Below are 17,386 nucleotides of genomic sequence, written 5' to 3' on the forward strand. Positions count from 1 at the left end.
TTCTTATGATTTCAAAATACTGCGCTTTGACTCATCACACCAAGGAAGGCTGGCTCCTCCCAATCCATTCAAAACAAGGATTGGGAGGACCTTAAAAATATTGTTGCTGATGGGATGCATACAGATTTTCTGATCACACACAAAAACAGTGCTTCGGCAATGGAAGAATCTGTAGCATTTCGAAAAACACGATTAGAATTCCATCTGTAAATAATCCATTTCTGTGATGCTTTGCAGAAGGATTATGGTGGAATACTGATGGGATGGGACCTGTTTGAAATCACTCATGAACAGTCTCAGACCTTATCACATTAGGAGTATTTCCTAATGTGATAAGGTCCCAAGTATTGTACTAACCACCAGCAGAAAGTCTTTGGTGTCTACTGAGGTTTGATTCCAGGACCCCCTATGGATATCAAAAATCTATGGATGATGAAGTCCCATAATATACACCATGGCATGATAAAATTGTGTCCCGTATATAAAATGTCAAAATCAAGTGTTGCTTTTTGGATTTATTTTTGGTAATATTTTCGGCTTGTGGATGGTTGAATCTGTGGATACCGAATTTGTACATAAGGAGTGATGAGTACACTTATGGATGGTTGCGGCAAAGTTGGCCAAAGCCAATGATACAAAAGTCAAGATGATGATTGTTCCACCAACTTCAGTGATGGGAGAGTAAAGCCCCTTCTACACTGTCATATAAAATCCAGATTATCTGCTTTGAACTGGATTATATGGTGGTGTAGATTCATATGGCCCAACTTACCTGTCCGAACACATCTCCCCTTATGAACCTTCGAGAACTTTAATATCATCTAGTTAGGCCTTACTCTCGATTCTGCCCTCGTCACAAGCACAGCTGGGGGGGGGGGGGGGGGACTAGACACAGGGCCTTCTCAGTGATGGCCCCTTGGCTATGGAATGCCCTCTCTAGGGATATTAGATTGGCCCCCTCCCTTTTAACATTCTGGAGGAAAGTCAAGACTAGGCTTTTTGAGCAAGCATTTGCAAGTACAGTGTAACTGACAATGTTTTCAGTAAGGAGATTTTTTATTTATTTATTTATTGAGTCATCAGCAACCAGTCAATTATATTACATTTCTAACAGAACAAAGCAAACAAACAGACAAAATACAAAAATACAAAATACAGAATACAAAATTTGTGAGTTTGGTAGTTGATTAAATGTCCTTTGACCAGTATCTCACCACTTGGAGTGCTTCTGGTGTTGCTGCAAGAAGGTCCTCCATTGTGCATGTGGCAGGGCTCAGGTTGCATTGCAGCAGGTGGTCAGTGGTTTGCTCCTCTCCACACTCACATGTCAAGGATTCCACTTTGTAGCCCCATTTTTGAAGGTTCGCTCTGCATCTCGTGGTGCCAGAGCGCAGTCTGTTCAGCGCCTTCCAAGTCGCCCAATCCTCTGTGTGCCCAGGGGGGAGTCACTAATTTGGTATCAGCCATTGGTTGAGGTTCTGGGTTTGAGCCTGCCACTTTTGGACTCTCGCTTGCTGAGGTGTTCCAGCGAGTGTCTCTGTAGATCTTAGAAAACTATTTCTAGATTTAAGTCGTTGACGTGCTGGCTGATACCCAAACAGGGGATGAGCTGGAGATGTCTCTTCCTTGGTCCTTTCACTATTGGCTGCTACTTCCCGGCGGATGTCAGGTGGTGCAATACCGGCTAAGCAGTGTAATTTCTGCAGTGGTGTAGGGCACAGACATCCCGTGATAATGCGGCATGTCTAATTAAGAGCCACATCCACTGTTTTAGTGTGGTGAGATGTGTTTCACACTGGGCATGCGTACTCAGCAGCAGAGTAGCACAGCGCAAGGGCAGATGGTTTCACTGTGTCTGGTTGTGATCCCCAGGTTGTGCCAGTCAGCTTTCGTATGATATTGTTTCTAGCACCCACTTTTTGCTTGATGTTCAGGCAGTGCTTCTTGTAGGTAAGAGCACGGTCCAGAGCGACTCCCAGGTATTTGGGTGCGCTGCGATGCTTCAGTGGGATTCCTTCCCAGGTGATCTTCAAAGCTCGGGATGCTTGTCTGTTCTTGAGATGAAAGGCACATGTCTGTGTTTTTGATGGGTTGGGGATCAGCTGGTTTTCCCTGTAGTAGGCAGTAAGAGCACCTAGAGCTTCGGAAAGCTTCTGTTCTACCATCCCAAAGCTCCCTGCTTGAGCAGTAATGGCACGGTCAGGTAAGGAGATGCTAATGATATATGTTTGTTATTGATTTTGGTATGGTTTTACAATATTTTAATGTTTTAAATTGTATTTTATGGTCTTGGTGCCAACTGTGAACCGCCCTAAGTTGCCTGCGGGCTGAGAAGGACAGTATATAAATATAGTAAATAAATAGTAAATAAATCATAAATATAACCCAGTTCAAAGCAGATAATCTGGATTCTCTGTTTGATAATTTGGATTATATGGCAGTATGTTTCCTCCCACCTAAAGACAGAAGGCAAGTTTAGGAGGCACGGGCAAATTGTGTAGCATATGTAACTCTTTCCTCCATCAATGTACTCTCCGAGACTACCATTCTGTCTAATAGTGGAGCAAGTCCTTGGTGGGCATGAAGCAAAGGGTCACTGCTCTCACTATCTATACATTATGCAGGCCTAAGGCATGGAGTCTCTTCAGAGCCATTAGTCCTAGGAAGGTGGCCACTTTGGGAAGCAGATTCGGGTTGTCAAGACAGGGTAGCAAATGGCTGGTTAATTCAGTATATTTTTACTGTCAGGGATGAAGAGAAGAGTTGGTGGATTTTTCTATCTCAGGTCTTAAAATAACTCAGCTGGCTTTTGAGTTCTATAAACCTTGACTTGTGATGGTGGTGGGCACGGAAGAAACTATCGCTGCAGTTTGACAGCAAGCCTTCTAGTTGCCAGAAGCAAAGTAGCACATCTGCAGTCCTCTGACAGGATGGAGTCTACATGCAAATTGCTAGACAAAAGCTGTTGATAATGACTAAACACATAGCCTTACCTGCCTGAGCGCAGAAGAGATCTCCTCTCCGTTTCTGTCCTCCTGATGTTCCAGGTGGCAGAGAGAAACAAGGAAACCTCCGCGGTGAGGCAGGAGTATCCAAATGAGGTCCTATCTTATTTGAATTGAGCAAGTGCCATAGGCTATTTTCCAGAGGGAAAAAACTGGCAGAACTACCTCTGAGTATTCCTTGTCTAAGAAAAACCCTGTGAAATACATGGAGCCACCATAAATTGACGGGCAACTTGAAGGCACACGCAGACAATGTCCTGGAGCCACAAGGAAGCCAGAGGGTGAGCAGCAATCCTACTGCCAAAGCAGTGAAGAAGGAGCTCACTGACAGGAAGTCCATGGAAATCTGTGAAATTGGGAGACATGAATCAACAATGTGATGCAGCAACTAAAAAAGGCAATGAGATTTTGGACGGCATTAAAAGGAGTAACACAGTGGTTCTCAACGTGGGGTCCCCAGATGTTGTTGGCCTTCAGCTCCCAGAAATCCTAACAGCTGGTAAACTGGCTGGGATTTCTGGGAGTTGTAGGCCAAAAACATCTGAGGACCCCAGGTTGAGAACTACTGGAGTAACGTGTCTAGATCAAGGGAAGTCATGGTGCCCCTCTATTTTCCTTGGTTAGACCTCACCTGGAATACTGTGTCCAGTTCTGGGCACTACAATGTAAGAGAGATATTGACAAGCTGGAACGTGTCCAGAGGAGGGCAACGAAAATGATCAAAGGTCTGGAGACCATGTCCTTATTTGGTGTATATTAAAGAACTGGGCATGTTTAGCCTGCAGAAGAGAAGGTAGAGAGGAGACATGATAGCCATGGAGAAATATGTGAAAGGGTGTCATAAAAAAGAGGGAACAGGCTTGTTTTCCGCTGCCCTGGAAACTAGGACTCAAATTACACAAAAGGAGATTCCACCTGAACATTAGGAAAAACTTCCTGATCTTAAGAGCCAGGCCCGTACCCAGGATTTTGATTCGGGGGGGGGGGGGGTGTGAGATTTTTTTGGGGGGGGGTTTGGGGGGCTGAGTTTCGGGGGGGGGGGCTGAGTCTGAGTGAAAGAGGGTCTAGCCTAGCAAACCTTTTGTATCATTACCCCAATACCCCCATGCATATGGGATATATTGAGTATGGTGATCCGATCATGATATGAATAAACATAACAGTTTAAATAATGCACCAGTAAGGCCTTTTCATGAACCACCATGAGAATTTCGGGGGGGGGGGGGGGTTAAGCCCCTCAACCCCCCCCCCCCGGCTACATGCCTGTTAAGAGCTGTTTAACCATGGAACTCTCTACCTCGGAGTCTGGTGGAGGCTCCCTTAATTTTTTTTAACTAATTTTCAATTATTAAAAACTTCCCACCATCCATATCCAATTTTCTTAATTTCTGTACAATGTTCAAGTTGGCTTTGACACTTTTTACTCACTTACCTATCCATTTATTCTTGATATCTCTCGCTCCGCCTACATTCTGTCTACAAACCCACACGACCTCTTCGATCTTCCGGAGAGGCTCTTCTCTTGCTCCCACCTGCATCGCAAGTGCGACTTGTGGGGACGAGAGAGAGGGCCTTCTCTATGGTGGCCCCTCAACTCTGGAACTTACTTCCCAAGGATATCAGACAAGCTCCCACATTGGCAGTCTTTAGGAGGAGCCTGAAAATGTGGCTGTTCCAGCATGCCTTCCCTGAATAAAGGAAACAAATTCCCTGCAAAATGTCCTCAGAAGCACTTTTAAACAGAGGCTGTATAGCCATCTGTCAGAGTTGATTTGAATGCAATATTCCTGCTTCTTGGCAGGGGGTTGGACTGGATGGCCCATGAGGTCTCTTCCAACTCTTTGATTCTATGATTCTATGAACTACCCATTGGGTTTCCCTCACTACATATCTTTTAAAACCCTCCTACTTAGATACATCCTACCTCTGTTCATGACCAATGTTTATTTTTAAAAAATTCAAACTACTACATTTGGCCCGGCCATAGGTTTTTAAATTTTTGCGTGTTACTGTCTATATGTGAGTTATATTAATTATATTGTTTTATTTGCTTATTGCTTTGTTGTTTACTGATGTGTTGTTGGGCTTGGCCTCATGTAAGCCACTCTGAGTCCTGTGGGGAGATGGTGGCGGGGTATAAATAAAGTATTATTATTATTATTATTATTATTATTATTATTATTATTAAATTCATGCTTAACATCCTAAGTTAGAATAGACATGCTAAAATATCCAATTGTACTTGATTGTAAAGGCAGTTATTCCAGTTTTTCATCTTTCCAACCTCATGCTATTACTGCCTGTCCTATTAAAATCATAGCTTCAATCATTTTTCGTGATGTTGGTGGGATCGAGAGCAGGGCCTCTCCAGATGATCTTAAATTTCGTGAAAGAACAGTGCAATATATAAAATGAAGAACAATTTTAACCAATATCAATGTACCAGTCTTTTAATGGGAAGTGTGGTTCTGCTTTCAGCTGATGAGAGAGTTAAGTTAATTTGGATTGTTGTTGTTTTGCTCATTTAAGTAGTTTCAGACAGTGGCATATGCTGCTCTAGAGTCTGGTGGAGTGACCTTCCACCTTTTCTGGAGCCGAAGCAGCATGGCCACCTATTGTAAGGGCTTTGATTATGACAGAGGGAAGTTATAGTTGCCACCTGGCTCTCCCTTTTTCTTTCCAAGGGAGGAGCCGCAGCTAAGGGCAGCGTTTTTGGAAAACGTGGTGTGGCAACACAGGACGAAGGCAGGGCAGAGCAAAAAGGGACAGAAGCCAGGAATAACAACAACAACAACAACAACAACAACAACCTTTATTTCTACCCCGCCACCATCTCCCCGATGGGGACTCGGAGCGGCTTACATGGGGCCAATCTCGGACAACATAATACAGCAATAAAATCAAAGCATATACAACAGACAACAACAACAACATCAAAATGACATTAAAAATAAGGTCCAACCTTCTCAGTTATGCAGCAGCAGCAGCAAACACATGGGGGCAAGCAGGGCAATTGAGGAGCCTTCCTTTACAAAGATATAAAAGAACATGATGTGGAGGAAGAGAGAGAGAGAGAGAGAGAGAGAGAGAGGTTTCCAGTATTTCTACCCCGTTCCTTCTCAACCCCCGAAGGGGGACTCAGGACGACTTACATTCGGCAACAGTTCGATTCCACAACATATAACAAAGCAATATAACAACAATTAAAACAATAAACAAACATTAATTAAAATAATAAAAACAATATTAACAGCCGTATCACCATTCCAGTCGAATTCCAAATCCAAAGTGCTATTTATGCCTGCTGTCCTTATGCCTTCAATTTCTTCCTAAAAGACAGGAGGGATGAAACTGATCTTACCTCACTGGGAAGCGAGTTCCACAGGTGGGAGGCCACAGACAAGAAGGCCCTGTCTCTCATCCACACCAGTTGTATTTGCGATGCTGGCGGGAGCAAGAGCAGGGCCTCCCTGGATGACTTTAAACTGCGAGGAGGAACGTAGAGGGAGATGCATTCGGACAAGTAACTGATACCTTTAATTTCTAGTCGATCTTTTGTTTGGCACCGGACACAACTACCAGTCTGTCTGTCTTGTCTTGTCTGCCCCACTTTTTACACTGCCCTTTTTCTATGTGAAAATGTGATGTAGCACTTTGTTACGACTGAAACTACTTGAACCGTTCACAACAAGAGTCCATGCCCTGTGTGGATTCCTTGTTGTCTTCTGCCTATAGGGCTTTATAGGTCAACACCAGCACTTTGAATTGAACTCGGAAGTGGACCGGCAGCCAGTGAAGCTGAAACAGCAGGGGGTCATAGGGACTGAATGCCCAAGGCCGGAGCCACCAGAGGTGAAGCTTAGTTGGGATAAAGGCAGACCTGAACCGGGGGGGGGGGGGGATTTTTCAGGTTAAAAAAACCTGGTTTACTCATGAATTTTAACTGATTAACCAAATCCCCATGCTCAGTCTACGAAAAATTAAGAGCCCCTCCAGAACTGCAAGCACTATCACAAGCAAATATTGACAATTTATTCACACTGTCATTACTTGCAGCAATAGCCGATGTAGCGAAGCAACCAAGTTGGAGGGGGGTGTTGAATGCTCTCATTAAGGAGACCAGACTTGGTGGAGGTGGTTGACAGGGGTGGAGCTGCAGGCTTTTGAAGGCTGCTCTTCCCCCTGCTGTGCTCTTTGCTTCAGCGTGAGCTAGGATGCAGGTTTCAACCCCCCCCCCCCGAAATTTTCAACCCCTCCCCTCAAATTTTCAACCTCCCTAAAAAGTTTTCTGGCCACGGCCCTGGATGACAGGGGTGGAGCTGCAGGCTTTTGAAGGCTGCTCTTCCCCCTGCTGTGCTCTTTGCTTCAGCGTGAGCTAGGATGCAGGTTTCAACCCCTCCCCCCGAAATTTTCAACCCCTCCCCTCAAATTTTCAACCTCCCTAAAAAGTTTTCTGGCCACGGCCCTGGATGAAGGATTGCAAGAGGTCATCAACTCTCTCTCTTGTCTTGAGGAGCCTGCCTTTTCCAGAGCCCTGATCCCCAAGATGGAAGGAACAAATAAAAAGAGGAAGAAAGTCAAAAATGGGAAAGAGGAAGGAAAGAAACAAGGGAGGGAGGGAGGCCTGGAGAGAGAGAGCTGGTTGAAATCTGAAGAGGGGCCGCAATTGGCCCTCGGGCTGTGTGACGGCGTGAGTGGCACCACCTATGTATAGAACTGTTAGTTGCAAGATTTAAACTGTTGTTTCATGACTGGGCCACAGCAACGCGTGGTAGGGGACAGCTAGTCTATATAAATAAAAATGTAATGTTTGTTTGTAGGATTAACATGAATCAAAAACCACTGGATGTGACGGCGCAAGTGGCGCCACCTATGTATAGAACTGTTAGTTGTAAGATTTAAACTGTTGTATCATGCTTAATCCTGCCCCTTTTACCCTGTTTATGTATAGTTGTATGGATTGGTTACTTATAGCTGTCAATCAGTACTGTTTGGCTCCACCTCTTCCTGCAGGAGGGGAGTGCTTCCTTTCCTTTTCATTCTGCCATCAGAGTTCCTACCATATGGACGTAAGAGACTCAATTCTAAAGGACCCTGATTTAAGTTACCTCTTAGCACCAACTCTGAGGTTTTTTACCCTTGGGACTCATGCTTTGTGTCCAGATCATCCTGGACAACATTGAGAAGATCCAAGCGCCTTCAAACCGGTTCTTTTGGCACCAAAGGAAGATCCTGAGTCTTCAAAACATAGGCCATCTGAACTGGGGTTGTGGTTTTCTCTGGCATTCACAGCCATTGAGGAAAGAGGAAACTTGGTGAGGCTTCTCAGCTTCAAACCCCTTGGACCCAGGACTAATTGAGACTGTAACGTATATTTTCTTTCACCCCTCTGAAGTTTCCAGCTCATTGCTTTAAGAAATAACTCTTTGTTATCAATAAAACTTATTTTGAGATATTTACAGCATTTTGGGTTTTTGGGAGTTCCAGTTTCCTATAGGAGGGCAAGAAGTAATCCCTTGGGGAAAGATGCCACGTCCATCCCTCCTTCATTAAGAATAATAGCCCCCAGGCGCGATGGCACAGGCCGGACTTTGGACATGCCTGTTCTACAGTATAGATGCATTCTTACTGTATTTTTTACATTCTGAGATGGGGAGAGACCAACGTGTTGGGGGATTCTGGGAATTTTCTAAGCCATGGGAAAGGTATATCTCCACCTGGGCGGGTAATTTTATATGCTTTGTGCTGCAGAGTGAAATAATTTAGCCTGTCTCTGACATGCTTTTAGTACGACTGTAAACCACCCCTCTCTTAATGGCACCATATAGAGAAGGTGGCTCTCGGGAGACCCTTGCATCCTGTGTGGCTTAAGCTGCAGTTGGCTGATTTCAGAAAGCAGAGTCTAAAAAAAAAAAAAAAAATTATGATGAGCAAGATTTTAAAGGCTTCCTTGGGAACACAACAGCAAAGCTCTCCCTCAGCCCCAGGGAAGAGACATGTTTTAAAAATAACACTAAAAAGAGTGAAAACTGGCAGGCTTGTTGTTTGAAATATCATATCCCTTAGCAGATGAGGTATCGGGGAATATAAATGTTTCAGACAGGAAATAGCCATTCCGCACTCCAGTTTAAATATCACACCCGCATCCCTTGTTATGGAGCTTTCTGTTGAGGGCAAATGGTGGGTAAAATGGTACCATTTCTGACTGTAGCCTTTCAGGTTCAGCGTCAGTCTAGGTGGAGTGTGAATTTGTCTCCCAGGAAGGCACACAAGGTTGTTAGCATCAATACAGCATATACTGTGCCACCAATGCTGATGGAAGACTCAGTTGCCAGTCTAGAATGAACGAGAAGATGCCATATTGTATAGTGTGTGGCTTTTGAATGCTTGCTTATGTGAAAAGTTCGTTCTTTATAAGAAAACAATACACAACGGATAAAATTGTATCCAGTCGTCCCCTGTTGTGTAAATCAAATTCATGAAGAGCTGTGTATTGTCGAAGGCTTTCATGGCCAGAATCACTAGGTTGTTGTAGGTTTTTCGGGCTATATGGCCATGTTCTAGAAGCATTCTCTCCTGACGTTTCACCTGCATCTATGGCAGGCATACTCAGAGGTCTGAGAGCTCTTTTTTTAAAGCAGCAACATGAAACATCCAAAAATGTTCCTTACCTGTGATATAAAGTGATATACCTCATTTTGTTTAATGTGTAAATAGGGTCTTAAAGGTGCTACTGGATACACTTTTTAAAGGGGGTGCTAATACTCGTGGATGCATGTAGCACTATTCAAATAGTGATATCCATTGGGCATGGTTCAATGATTGCCATGGATTCCAAAATCCGTAGATGATGAAATCCTGTTATATTGGATTCCAAAATCCGTAGATGATGAAATTCCGTTATATACAATGGTGTAGTAAAATGGTGTCCCTTAGGCTCCTTCTATACTACCATATAATCCAGATTATCAAGACAGATAATCCACATTATCTGATTGGAATTGGATTATGAGGCTACATTGCCATATATCATATTTACTTGGGCAAAAGTATGATAGCTGGGATCCCCTTTTTAATGTTTTTTTTATTGTAAAGGTATTTATGTAATCCATCGGAATAAACTTACTTTATATACATCCATAAACCATTACATTTTTGCCCCCCCTTTTCCCTCCCCCCTCCCTCCAACTTTACAACAAATGATAGCTGGGATCCTACGAACCTTACGCTAGTTGCGCAATGAAACTCAGATTTAATGAAGGGAAGTCCACTTGGACTGTTTCCAGCTGCTGGGTTGCTTTCTTTGAAGGGTGGAAAGTGTGCTGGCAGTCAGGGAAGGTTTTTACAAGACCCTAGTGCAAACAGAGCAGCAGGAGGTAGATTCCCCCCTTCCCCTCTTCTTCTGCTTTCCCCTGTCGGCTTTCTGACAGGGGAAAGCCGGGAGCGCAGGATGTATGAGCCGTAGACCCTTTGCTCCTCCCTCATAGCTGCGTCTCTCACTCGCTGCACTGTCTCGCGCACATCTTTCCTTCATGAATTCTGACCCACAGTGCACAACCAGCATAGGGTCCCAGCTATCATACTTTTGCCTTTACTTGAGTATAATGTGCCATTGAATCTAACGTACACCTCAATTTTCAAAACCCTGGAACCCCAAAAAGTACTCACCATATTATGCAAATCTAATGTGCACCCTAATTTTGGGAAGGTAATTTAGTCATAAAAGGTGAGCATTAGAATCAAGTCTATATAGCACTCCAGTTCAAAGTAGATAATCTGGATTTTATATGGCAGTGGAGAGTTGGGGCCTTATATAAAATAGCAAGCAAGTCAAATGAGAGCTTTCTTCGAAGGGCGGAAAGTGTGCTGGCGACCAGGGACGTTTTTACAAGATGCTAGTTCAAACAGAGCGGCAGGAACCAGATCCCCCCACCTTACCCTCTTCTTTTGCTTCCCCCCGCCGGCTTTCTGACAGTGGAGGAGCCATGGCTCCTGGAGGACAGGATGTATGAGCTCCTCCTTTGTAGTTGCATCTCTAACTTGCTGCACCGTCTCGTGCACATCTTCCCTTAATGAATTCTGACCCGCGGTCCCAGCTATCATACTTTTGCCTTTACTTGGGGCCATATATGAAATAGCAAACAAGTCAAGTGAGAGCTAGAGAAAGCCCAAGGATTTGTGAAATGGCGGCAGGCTGCAGCAGGGTATGCTTGACAAAATTAAAATTTGCTTTCTGGAGGTTTTTTTTGTTCCAGAATATTTCCAAGCCATGGTTGGTTGAATTCGTGGATGCAGAACTCACAGATACAGAAGGCCAACTGTACGTTATTTCAAAGTCAAAACAAATATATTAGTCTTTCTTGTACTGTCTTCTTTGAGAGAGAAGGTCCATGTTGTTGTTGTTCATTCGTTCAGTCGAGTCCGACTCTTCGTGACTTCATGGACCAGCCCACGCCAGAGCTCCCTGTCGGCCGTCACCACCCCCAGCTCCTTCAAGGTCAGTCCAGTCACTTCAAGGATGCCATCCATCCATCTTGCCCTTGGTCGGCCCCTCTTCCTTTTGCCTTCCACTTTCCCCAGCATAATTGTCTTCTCTAGGCTTTGCTGTCTCCTCATGATGTGGCCAAAGTACTTCAACTTTGTCTCTAGTATCCTTCCCTCCAATGAGCAGTCGGGCTTTATTTCCTGGAGGATGGACTGCTTGGATCTTCTCGGAGTCCAAGGCACTCTCAGAACTTTCCTCCAACACCACAGTTCAAAAGCATCTATCTTCCTTCACTCCATGTTAAGGTCCATGTTATTTATCTGATATTTCCATGCAGTATCTTTTTTGGCTAACTTTTCACTTGTTCTTTCTTTCTTTTCCCAATTAGGTTGTAATGAGAATGATGCAGACCATCTGGACAGAGACCAGCAGCCTTATCCCCCATCTCAGAAGACCAAGCGCATGCGCACTTCATTTAAACACCACCAGCTCCGTACCATGAAGTCCTATTTTGCTATTAACCACAACCCAGATGCTAAGGACCTCAAGCAGCTTGCCCAGAAGACAGGCTTAACTAAGAGAGTTCTGCAGGTAAGAAGCCTCAATTTCAAATCTCCCCAACCCTCCTCCCCACTTAAAAAGGATGTATCCCTTAGTTTACCTTAAGATATTCAGTCTACCTGAATAGCATCCTTTAATAGATATATTGAGGAGCAAGGTGTTATCATTTATATTCTCAGATATGATCCAAATGCACTAAGGGAATGCTCATGTTTAGCACTTTCCTCTCCCTTCACTGGTGACAGTTCCCTGCAGGGAAGGAGCATTCAGGATATAAATCTGTTTTGATAGACAGGAGAACCTTTCTAATGAAAATAGTTAATTATTTGGGTCGGTCTCTGAGGTGTAGTATCTGCATTTGAGTCATTCTCTGGCATGTGATAAATCTCCAATGTGACCAGTAAGTACCGCATTCAAAATAAATGGTCACCCTACAAAAATGAGATGTTAAAACACCCTCTTTGTGACTTTTCCCGTGTTTTAAGTAAGAGAATGAATCCAGATCCTACCCTCAGACAACGCAATGAATCACACCTTAAAATTATCAATAGTTTCTCATGTGCTAGTTCCATCAAATCTGACAAAAACATAAACCAAAGGTTTGAATGAATGAGTAAAGGTAGGGGGTGGTCTCGGTGAAGCAATGCCGAAAGAGAATGTGCACAGGCTATGTTCTGAAAGCATGTTGGCAGAGAGGTTTTCTGAATGCTTGTCCACCATCATTAATCTTCTCCTGCGATGTGCAGTTATAGAAGAGTATTGGGTTTGTCTGTCTGAAGGTAGATTACCACATTGTAGAATTTGGAGATATGACTTTTAGGAGACACAAGAGATCATGACTGGATAAAATTAGGGAGTAATTGGGTGGGGTTTATGGATTGCCTTAAGGTAGGTATGGGTAACTTTGGCCCTCCAGGTGTTTTGGACTTCAACTCCCACAATTCCTAAGAGCGGGTAAGCTGGCTAGGCACTTTCACAGGCACTTCCAAGCCATTAAATGCTAATCAAGGTGGTGAGTTGAAACATTCACACCGAGCTCCAGCAGACAAAAGTCCTTTGTCCCACCCTGGTCTTTCCACAGATATATAATAGGGCTGGGCAACCACGGAAAAATTTGTTTCTAAAATCGATTCGTTTTTTGGGGGTTTTTGCGTTTCGATTTTTAAAAGAATTCCGAAATTTTTCTTTTAAAAAGTTCGATATTTACGAAATTTCGTAAATTACAAAACAATTACGAAACAATTACAAAACAATTACGAATCGATTCGTTAATGGCGGACGCGACCGCACAATACGCTAAAAAACCTCCAAATGGGACAGGGGGAACTTCTGAAGCTTCCCTCTCCCTCTGTTGTTGACTGTTGGTGTGATATTTATAATTTTTTTTCACTGATTAAACAAACAACAACTATAAAACTTGCCCCAGACATGCGGAAATAATAACGAAACGATTTCAAAACGATAACGAAACGAATACAAAACAAATCCGAAGCAATTACGAAACGAATTTAAAAATTCGTTTCGTTTTTTAGATGCTCCTGAATGGTTCATTATCACTTCGTTATAAAAAAAAATGAATTTTTAATGAATTACGAAATTACGAAACGAAACCGCCCAGCCCTAATATATAAACCCATTTTGCTACTTCCAACAGACCTCACTACCTCTGAGGATGCTTGCCATAGATGCAGGCGAAACGTCAGGAGAAAATTCCTCTAGAACATGGCCCCAGTGATTCCGGCCATGAAAGCCTTGAACAATACACTGGCTAGGATTGCTGGGAGTTGAAGTCCAGAGCACCTGGAGGGCCGAAGTTTGCCCATGCCTGCATCAAGGGACTACCCTTACCTTATAATTCAATCCTTAACTGAATATTGTATTCTCAGTGGTTTGTTGTGATTTTTTTGGCCACATATGGAGTGAAACATCAGTAGAGAATGCTACTGGAACATAGTAGCCATATAGCCCGAGAAACTCACAGAAAGCCTTTGAAAATATATTATATTCTGAATTCACAGAAGGCAAAAAAGCTGGATCTATACTGCCAAATAATACGGTTTGAATTGCATTATAATTTTATAGGGTCAGTGTAGATCAGTGGTTCTCAACCTATGGGTCCCCAGATGTTTTGGCCTTTAACTTCCAGAAATTTATTTATTTATTTATTTATTTATTTATTTACAGCTTTTACATTCTGCCCTCCTCACCCCGCAGGGGACTCAGGGCGGATTACAGTGTACACATATATGGCAAACATTCAATGCCAATAGGTTCTTGTGGGTTTTTTCGGGCTATAGAGCCATGTTCTAGAGGCATTTCTCCTGACGTTTCGCCTGCATCTGTGGCAAGCATCCTCACTACCTCTGAGGATGCTTGCCATAGATGCAGGCGAAACGTCAGGAGAAATGCCTCTAGAACATGGCTCTATAGCCCGAAAAAACCCACAAGAACCTAGTCATTCCAGCCATGAAAGCCTTCGACAATGCATTTAATGTCAATTTTTGACATACAACATATACAGACATAGACAGAGGCTATTTAACTTTTTCTGGCCGCCAGGGGAGCTGTTGCTTTCATCGTCCATCTGCGACGCTGATATTTATTTGTCGTGTCAGGAGCGACCTGAGAAACTGCAAATCTCTTCTGGTGTGAGAGAATTGGCCGTCTGCAAGGACGTTGCCCAGGGGACACCTGGATGATTTGATGTTTTATCATCCTTGTGGGAGGCTTCTCTCATGTCCCTGCATGAGGAGCTGGAGCTGATAGAGGGAGCTCATCCGCCTCTCCCCGGATTCCAACCTGCGACCTGTCTGCCTTCAGTTCTGCCGGCACAGGGGTTTAACCCACTGCGCTACCGGGGGCTCCTGCGATGCTGATGAAGTACTTCCGCATTCCTCACATGCTTTTTGCTGGAGTGCTTGCTGGAGTCTTTTTTATGGCCTTATAAATTAATTAATTTAGCCTCCCCACACTTTAAGGTGGTACCTTATTTTCCTACTTGACAGATGCAACTGTCTTTCGGGTTGCAAAGGTCGACAACAGGCTACACAATGGTTGGAAACCCACTCCAACCTGGGCTGGCTTCGAACTCATGGCCTTTTGGTCAGAGTGATCTTAATGCAGCTGACACTCAGCTAGCTGCGCCACAATTATGGTAAATTGGCTGGGATTTCTGGGAGTTGTAGGCCAAAACACCTGGGGACCCACGGGTTGAGAACCACTGGTGTAGATCAATATCATTTAGTTTAAATCACATGCCTGTATTACCATATGTTGCATTATATGACAGTGTAGATCCAGCCAAACAGGTACTGTAGACAGAGCACTTTGTTACTTGGTTGTTCCATAGGAGCTTCTGCAACATAAAGGTGCTGCACAGCAGGCTTGCAAATGTTCCTTGATAGATGGGTTAATGTTGAAAGAGTTTCCTAATGCTAGCAATCAGAAAAAAATACTGGTTTTGATTATTTGCCAAAGGGTAAAAAAACCCACAGCCCTCACATACACCAAAAAAACCTTTAAAAGTCAGTAAAAAAGGAAAGGGAAGGAAAAATTTAAAAGACATAAAATTAATCAATAACAAAGACAAACATTGGTAAAGAAATAAATTGGGATTGGTTTGCAGGTTTGGTTCCAAAACGCAAGAGCCAAATTCAGAAGGAACCTTTTGCGGCAGGAGAATGGGGGTGTTGATAAAGCTGATGGCACGTCGCTTCCGGCACCGCCCTCAGCAGACAGCGGCGCTCTCACTCCACCCGGCACTGCGACCACTTTAACAGACCTGACCAATCCCACAATCACTGTAGTATCATCAGTGACCTCTAACTTGGACAGCCACGAATCCGGGAGCCCCTCACAAACTACCTTAACAAATCTTTTCTAACAATTGACTTTTATATAAAAAAAGAGATATTCTTCTTCTTTTCTTCTTCTTCTTCCTCCTCCTCTTCTTTTTTTCCATTATATTATTATTATTAATATTATTTGCAAGACTTTTTTTTTAAAAAAAGAAACAAACCCACAAAATCTTTGGGATAAACCAGCTTGGTGTGTAGCATCTGCAACCACTTGGCCAATGAGTTTGCAGTAACAGATTTCTACAATAAAGCGACAACGGTCTTCAGAATTTTTTTTAACATCACTGCCTAACTAGAGGGAAAGTTCTATTCTACAAAGTGCCTCTTAAAATTGTATATTCCTTATTTCCAGATTTGTTTGTTGGATGGGTGGGATTGGTAATCATGGAAAGGCGGAGAATTGTGTTTTCATAGAAAGCCACTGATTGTTATCCTCAAACCATTGGCACCTTAGACTTAAGGAACATGTTCTTTTAAGAGAACCACATTGAGCACATATGAACAAACTGCTTTAATACGAGGGGTATTTTTAAGTAAGGTCCATTTGAACATAAGTACACAACAAAAGTTTATTTCAAAAAAGTAAATTTATTTTCAGAAAGTACATACTTCACTCTATTTTTTGACATAGTTGCCAAGTTTGTTCAAACACTTATCATACCTCTGAACCAATTTTAAATACCCTCTTCATAAAAACTTGCCGCCACCAAAAGCCACCAAATTGTCTGTAATCAAAGAAGGGCGACCGGAGCAGTCCTCATCATGGATGTTGTCACGGCCATCTTTGAATTGTCGTACCCACTTACGCACTTTGCTTTCACTCATAACAGTATCACCGTACACTTCACAAATCTGTCGATGAATTTCTGCGGCAGGCAGGTTCCTCACTGACAAAAACCGTATCACTGAGCGAACCTCACATGTGGAGGGTTTGATAGTCTTAAACATTTTTAAAGCACAGAACAGAACTGTACAGGTTAGCTACAGAACAGAAACTGAGCACAGTTGTTCCTGAGGCATGCCAATACATGACGCACATGCTCGTTGCGGTATGCACGCGAACGACTAGTGTCTACAACAAATCGGAACTTACTTAAAAAAATACCCCTCGTATACGAGGCTGAAAACTGAACGTTATCACGCTGACAGTTCAGTACCCCTAAATACATGCCATTGTAAGCATCCCTCTGCCACATTATAGGGCTAATTCTGTCATTAAGTTCATTATGTAAATTAGGACTTAAAGGCTGTCCCACATAATTAATAGAAATGCAGCCAGGTACTTCTATCATGAAAACAGTGACACCAGGTGTATAGCAAATTAGGGTGATTTCTATAGCTTTTGAACACGCACCAGAGTTCTTGTCCTTCTTTAGTTGATGGATCTCTGTTTTCGTGTCCTATTTACTGCACACAGAACATACTCGATTTGCATTCCCCTGCCTCATACTCTGGTAGGGACTGACTTGGCATTTCAC

General features: G+C 43.3%; 1 protein-coding gene across 1 annotated transcript in view; it reads left to right on the forward strand.

The window, feature by feature from the left end:
* Nucleotides 1-17,000, forward strand: part of LHX9 (LIM homeobox 9) — an 84,561-nt gene extending 67,561 nt beyond the window's left edge. The window contains 2 exon segments of the mRNA XM_067467568.1: nucleotides 11,879-12,081; nucleotides 15,677-17,000. Coding sequence (XP_067323669.1) covers nucleotides 11,879-12,081; nucleotides 15,677-15,934 — 461 coding nt within the window. The 3' untranslated portion in view covers nucleotides 15,935-17,000.
* The last annotated feature ends 386 nt before the right edge of the window (nucleotides 17,001-17,386 follow it).

This window comes from Anolis sagrei, chromosome 4, assembly GCF_037176765.1.
Source record: "Anolis sagrei isolate rAnoSag1 chromosome 4, rAnoSag1.mat, whole genome shotgun sequence".
Lineage (NCBI taxonomy): Eukaryota > Metazoa > Chordata > Lepidosauria > Squamata > Dactyloidae > Anolis > Anolis sagrei.